The 6,968-nt window shown below is 45.8% G+C and overlaps 1 protein-coding gene across 9 annotated transcripts in view; it reads right to left on the minus strand.

Moving 5' to 3' along the window:
- Window positions 1-6,655, minus strand: part of LOC110535947 (E1A-binding protein p400) — a 31,504-nt gene extending 24,849 nt beyond the window's left edge. For 4 of the 9 annotated variants that reach the window (XM_036935779.1, XM_036935777.1, XM_036935776.1 and 1 more), the window contains exons 1-8: window positions 6,264-6,426; window positions 4,092-5,438; window positions 3,859-3,966; window positions 3,615-3,696; window positions 3,436-3,495; window positions 3,239-3,352; window positions 1,128-1,513; window positions 729-1,028 (exon numbers count right to left, since the gene is read on the minus strand). In XM_036935779.1, coding sequence (XP_036791674.1) covers window positions 729-1,028; window positions 1,128-1,513; window positions 3,239-3,352; window positions 3,436-3,495; window positions 3,615-3,696; window positions 3,859-3,966; window positions 4,092-5,405 — 2,364 coding nt within the window. In that variant the 5' untranslated portion in view covers window positions 5,406-5,438; window positions 6,264-6,426. Of the gene's footprint in view, window positions 1-728; window positions 1,029-1,127; window positions 1,514-3,238; window positions 3,353-3,435; window positions 3,496-3,614; window positions 3,697-3,858; window positions 3,967-4,091; window positions 5,439-6,116; window positions 6,221-6,263; window positions 6,427-6,526 lie in introns of those variants that run through there. The other 5 variants (XM_036935773.1, XM_036935775.1, XM_036935774.1 and 2 more) reach the window with 5 other exon arrangements.
- Between the last annotated feature and the right edge of the window lie 313 nt (window positions 6,656-6,968).

A 6,968-nucleotide genomic window follows, 5' to 3' on the forward strand; every position in this document is an offset into this window, starting at 1 on the left:
AAAGCACCTGAAAGAGTATGAAACACAGTCTGAACACAAAAGCACCTGAAAGAGTATGAAACACAGTCTGAACACAAAAGCACCTGAAAGAGTATGAAACACAGTCTGAACACAAAAGCACCTGAAAGAGTATGAAACACAGTCTGAACACAAAAGCACCTGAAAGAGTATGAAACACAGTCTGAACACAAAAGCACCTGAAAGAGTATGAAACACAGTCTGAACACAAAAGCACCTGAAAGAGTATGAAACACAGTCTGAACACAAAAGCACCTGAAAGAGTATGAAACACAGTCTGAACACAAAAGCACCTGAAAGAGTATGAAACACAGTCTGAACACAAAAGCACCTGAAAGAGTATGAAACACAGTCTGAACACAAAAGCACCTGAAAGAGTATGAAACACAGTCTGAACACAAAAGCACCTGAAAGAGTATGAAACACAGTCTGAACACAAAAGCACCTGAAAGAGTATGAAACACAGTCTGAACACAAAAGCACCTGAAAGAGTATGAAACACAGTCTGAACACAAAAGCACCTGAAAGAGTATGAAACACAGTCTGAACACAAAAGCACCTGAAAGAGTATGAAACACAGTCTGAACACAAAAGCACCTGAAAGAGTATGAAACACAGTCTGAACACAAAAGCACCTGAAAGAGTATGAAACACAGTCTGAACACAAAAGCTCTTGCAGAGTCATAGGTTTTTCTGAACCAACTCCTCACCAGTTTGGTCTGCTCAGCTTGTTTGTCCTGTGAGCTCCCTTCTGATGACTGCATACCTGAGCCCTGACCAAAGCCACCCATTTTGATAGTAGAGGTGCTGTTGGGCCCGGCCAGTTTGGACTGTGTGGCAGGGGTGATGTTGGACCCGGGATGGCGGAGGGGGCTAATGGTGTGGGGGGAAGGGAGTGAGTTGGGGACATTGGGGGGGGCAGGAGACATGGAGGGGTTAGACAGGGAGTTGATCATCATTCTTTGGCCAGGTTGGTTGGACTCTGCTCCAGGACGAGCAAGAGCCACAGTCTGATCAAGGGAGGAGAGAGAGAAGGCAAACCGTTGATCTACAAACCGATGAACACAACCAAAAACATGCAATGTTTGGAAGTTATCCTTTGGACTCACCGCCTGTCCTGGCTGCAGCATGAGCTGAGGCTGCTGTAGCTGCTGAGCCTGCATCTGGAGGTGAAGGCCAGACTGCATCTGCTGCTGAAGCTGTGTGTGGTGGTTTACTGGAGCCATGATGGGGCCGGCCCCCTGCACTTTCACCTGGGCCTGAAGCAGGTTGGTGGCCTGGGCTGAGCTCTCCAACAGCTGTGACTGCTGAGAGAGAGCCATGGGCAGGCCTGCCATGGGGAGGGCGCCCTGTGGGAGGCGACCTGGCAGCTGGGGGGGAGGGGTGTGCAGGCTGGCAGCGTTCTGCACCGGAGGCCCTTTAGAGGGGTCATAGAGTGGCTGGTTCTGCTTCTGCCCGGGGATCTGAACTGACTGTGGGTTGGGGGGCATCCCGCCTGGTGCACAGTAACCAAGTCATGGGGAAAACAAGGAGCGGAGCAGAGAGAGGGAAAGAATAACAAGGTGTGGCTGTGAGTTACTGTTTCTCTGTCCATACCAATCCTGCTCTCTCTAAAATAATGGCCTGTTAAAAACACTACACTCTGCACTGGACTGAGATTCAGGTGAGCACTAAAGGGGGACTGAGCAGTACTCAGGCCAAAGGGCATTTTGTGCCTCGTTCTTAAGCCAATACATTTCAGTACTGACTGAACGTGATCATCTGATTCTAAAACGATAGTGTTTACTGCTCCATCTATGGTACCAGCGACCCAGAACATCTCAATTGGATGTACTATGAGTCAACAGCAGTGCATTTCTTACTGTTGACGAAGAGAGAACATTCATGAAAATGATAAAGAACAATGGTTACAGAAGAAACAAATCAATGTGATCATCTACATGTCCTTCAAATAAAATACTACAAATAAAAACATTATCTTTAAAATGTTAAGAGAAGAGAATGTGATTAAAACAGCAGAACTAATCATGCATAAACAGTTTCAGCAGAGGGACTGAGAAGAAAGGGTTCAAAATCAAATGAAACAGAAAATATTGAAAATATAAAACAGAGGGGAAGAAAAGAGAAAATAAATTGAGCAATCACCATCACAAAAACACCATATGTTCAGCATGCATGAAGCAATGTCATGCCTAGCTGGAATGCTGGCAAATACTTGCCTCTAGTTTTGTGGTCACAGACCATAGCAAAGCAAAGCAAAGGAGTGAGCAGGAGGACACACATGTGATCTTGCAGACAGCAGGGCTGAGCGGAGCTGTGCACAGACTGAGCAGCACCTGTCTTACCTCCCTGACCATCACTCACATCATCCCCTAGACCACATCAACACCTGGCCCTGACATACACCACGCCAACCTGTGACATGTCATGACTGCATCAAGCTTCCTCCACACGGCTCCCCTCCTTCCTACTACAACTGGGGGAAAGAGGCCAAGTCAGAACGGTATGCCATGGAAACAGATGGGGGAAATCAACAAAGGATGAGCATGATGGAACAAGAAAAGGAAACAACGGATGCTCTTGATGACTGATAACTGAATTTAGTATTGAAATGCATTGTGAATCCATGTTGACAATGCAATGATGGCCAACGGAGAGGGAGGGGGGTGCAGGAGACAGAGGGATGAGAATGATGAGTATAAAAAAGGAAGAACAAAAAAGCAATCACCGAATAAGCAAACATGCCCCACTGGAAAGATACATTTTGTTTTTTCCCAGGGTTCCTCCTTTCTTACTTTCCGTGATCCGCTTGCGAATTAGCCAAAGCTCCAACGGCACAGGAAAGTCCGTCCAAACAGACGCTCGAGAAGAACACATTTGACAATAGAAACGGATGGAGATGGATGATCAATAAAACATAAAAGTCAAATCATAAGACATGGCATCTTCCCAGTGAGGCTACTCCTTTCTTCAGACTTTTTTTTTTCTTCTTCCCCATGTTATCCCTTGTTCTAGAGAAAGAGAGAGTGCTGGGAGAGCTATGCCTGAACTTCCTGGGTTGTCTGTCCAGCGGATGGATGAAGATCGCTTTGTTGATGCTGCTTTGAGGTTTCGTTGGAGACAATGGGACGCTGTTGGAATTCAGTTTGTCTCATAGGATTGATGACACGTCCAGCAGCATTGAACAGAACACATAACGGCCTGGTAGTAGCACTCCTACCTTGCGCTGTCGGCATAAGCTGCTGGAGTGGAACGCCAGGTGATCCTAAAACACCAGGATGCTGGAAAATCATTCTATGGCGACCAACTTCAATCCGGGACCTCTTAGCCTGATCTGGGATTTAAAACACACAATACCCTCATAACGAGAAAAAGACACTCGGCAAACAGCAATTACTTTCTGTACACCATACAGACCACCTCTCCTTCCTCGGGTTAAGACTTCTACACACAGCGCTAGTAGAAGATGCCAAATATCTAAAAGCAGAAGCAATTTGAGGTAAGAAAACAAAACAAAAAACAACAACAAAAAGAACGAAAAGGGGGAGGAAACAAACCAACAAAAAGGCCACGGGAGTGTGCTGTCCTTGCCCTACCTGCGTGTGCCATTGCCTGTTGCCTCTTAAAGGCATCCATGTCCCCTGGGTTTGTCATGCTGCCTGATGCTCCCAGGTGGACCTGAGGAGACATATCCAAGGGTTAACACGAGCTTGGATACAAGAGATCAAAAATGGTCTTCCAAGAGATAAAAAAGGAAACATTTAAAACAACGATAAATCCGTTCCATCCGCTCTGGTTATAGAGGTTGCAGTCACTTGGTGCCCCATCACCGTTCTTCACCTGGAACTGCTGCTGGGAAGAGAATGCTGCTGAAACATTGGGTGGAAGCTGTGTAGCTATGGCAACTGGTGTCCCCGCCTGTCCATCCTTTCCAGTGACAACCTTGACCTGGGAGTGGCAGAGATTTGAACTAGATTCATGTAGCCTAAACACAGGATAACAAGCCGAGGGGTTCTGAATATAGGACTTTAAGACACAATACAACAAGATATCAATCAATTCTGTAACGGTACCTCGTCATTGATGACCTCTGACTGCTCCTCCTCTTCCGATTCCTCCTCAAGGTCCAGGTCGTTCTGCCTCAGGTAAGTGAAAAGCGGGACGCAGGGCTTCTTCTTGAAAGCCAAATAGTCCATCATGTTCCCCTGGAGGTGCTGGAGGAAGAACAGCTCAATCAGGTAGTCTTTGAAGATCTCCTTCAGACCCTCCATCTTCTTAGTGTGGTGCTCCAGACACTGCTTCCTCAGCTGGGCCACTTCTGGGTTGGAAGGTGCAATCTCCTCCAGCTTTTTGGGTATCTGTTTCTTGATGGAGCCCATGCTCATGCCGGTAGGTGTGAGGGGGGGATTGGGGATGCCTTGGGAAGGGTTAGTGAGGGAAGGGCTGGAAGGAGGAATGGTGGAAGGCATATTGAAAGATGCTGTGGCAGCTGTCCCCACTCCAGCTACCACACCAAGAGTCTTCTCAAATATCATGGGACGCGCCAGCTGCCCCTGGATAATACTGCTGATTTGAGGTGGCAAGTTGGAGGTGGTGATGTGGCCTGGGCTCCCCAGTGTGGGCAGAGCAGTGCCACTGACCACAGGACTCTGAGGTCCAAGGTGGTGGATGGTGCCTCCAGTCTGTAAATGGGGCTGTGACAACCTGCGTTCCCGCACAGAGCCTGGTGCCCCTGGGGAGGACAGTTGCAGCTGCACCTGCCCAGCTGTGGTTGGAGCCAGCTGTGTCAACCCTGTCCCCTCTTGGTAAACAAAGTGGCCACTTCCAGATGGGCTGCCAAGACTGATTTGTCTCACAAGCATGCCAGTATCAACAAAACGTGTTGGGCTCTGTCCACACACACTCAGTCCTGCTCCGGGTGCCCCAGGTCGATGGAGGGGTATTGGGTTGTGCTGGGTGGGACTTTGGGGCTGCATGGATTGGGGCAGGGGCGAGGTGACTTGGATATAGGAGGACGGGGCATGTTCAAACCTCCATTGCGGAGCTGTGTGCTGGAAGCCGGGAGAGCCTGGGTTCTGGAGGGGGAGCGGGGTGAGGGTGATCTGTTGGTTGCCCGTCACCATTTGACTGACATTTTGTAAGGTGATGTTCATGTTCTGGCCTGTGACAGGGCTGCGGCTCATGATTATCTGGTAGTTGGGTGACTTGGGGGCTGAAGGGCTGGCTGCAGATGCAAACGTGGTCACAGGTGATTGTGGGTGGTTGGCTGTTGCCTGCTGTTGAGTAACTGCCATGGTCTGCTGCTGCTGGTGGTCTTCTGCTTCAGATCCAGTGATGGACTTGGATCTCTGAAGTTGCATATGCTGTTGTCCACTCCCATGGTGCATTGCGTAACACTGTTACTTTATGGGAAACAATACCTGCAGCGGGTAGACATTATCATCAAATAATTTAGCCAATATTGGTTTCATATTTTAATGGTCAAAACTATGCAAATATGTATCATTCAATCAAACATTGACATATTCTTGTATCAATGTCAACCATGAATAATTCTGTACATAATAACTGTAGCTATTTGACGCTGTAACATTACTTTTAATTTTGACAGCTTTGGCAAAGATCAGTGAATGGCTTGGCAAAGGTAGCCTTTCATGAATGAGTTCCATCATGCAAGCTAGCTAGTTATATTTGACGTGTTTTATTTGGTAAAGAAATAAAGACATCCACTGACAGACGCAGTTGAGCATCTAGCTAGCTTACTAACAATGTTGTTTGCAGAATTTAAGACAATGTAACAATGCTATTTGAGCTCGCTAACGTTAGCTAGCTAGGTAATAATAGCTGCCGAGCCATTTCATATTATGCAGCTAACTAGTTAACACCACCTTCATAACCAGCAGCATAATAAACAATTAGGCTGCCTATATTTTCAAATGAGCTGTAGCTACAGTAGCTAAACTATGCTTATGTTTTTGCACGGCCTTGTCCTAACTCAGATGTGATACAGCTAACTATAATGCTACGGTCGAGCATTATATTAGCCAACTATGCAGCGTTGACCATGCATTAATGAAATGTGTATTTACGTTGCTTACAAAAAGCTTTTGAGTCAACTAGCTAAATGTCCAAATACTTGGCACGCGTAAGGCCGATATTCCGCTCCTTCCCTCGGATAGCGTGCTACTAGCTAGCGCTAGCTAATACGTTAGTCTATGGGTAAATAGACGGAACTAGCTACTTACAGCAAATACAACTCACGCTGTAGTGTCATCAACCAAAAAGTATTATTTCAAAATAAAGAAAAATGTATGAAATGTAAATACTGCTATACGGAAATATTACATGTAATGTTTTGGACATATTTCATTCTGAAACATGGCGGTGGCCACCTTAATTTTTTCAAGGATCGTGCTATCTGGTATCCTTGGGACGTCGCCACCCTAAACCTTAACCCATAACCTTAGACTAACATTTACCATAACCCTTACTTAACCCTAACTCTTACCTTAACCCAGGGATCATCAACTACATTCAAGCGAGGGACGATTTTTTTCTTGAGCGGCTGGTCGGTGCGGAACACAATTACACTTTTGTAGATTGACCGCAAGGAGCACAAACATACATCATATTTAAAGCTGCGCTTACATTTGTATTTCATCATCTGTCTCTCTATTATGTGTGGAAATACTTGGGAACAGATTTCCACAATTAAAATCACTAGGAGCTTGGGGGCAAATAAAACCGCATTTGGCCTGCTTGTTGGGGTACCCTAACTTCGTTTTTTTTAAATACATTTAAAATATATATATATATTATTCATAATACAAAAATCAACTTACATTGCTACATCAAACATGTCTAACAAAACAAAGCACAGGTATTAACAAGAAAATACTCACACGTACACAAAAATATCAATGAAATAATAAAAAAAAAGAAACAATTTT

Source organism: Oncorhynchus mykiss, chromosome 11, assembly GCF_013265735.2.
Source record: "Oncorhynchus mykiss isolate Arlee chromosome 11, USDA_OmykA_1.1, whole genome shotgun sequence".
In the NCBI taxonomy this organism is placed as follows: Eukaryota; Metazoa; Chordata; class Actinopteri; order Salmoniformes; family Salmonidae; genus Oncorhynchus; species Oncorhynchus mykiss.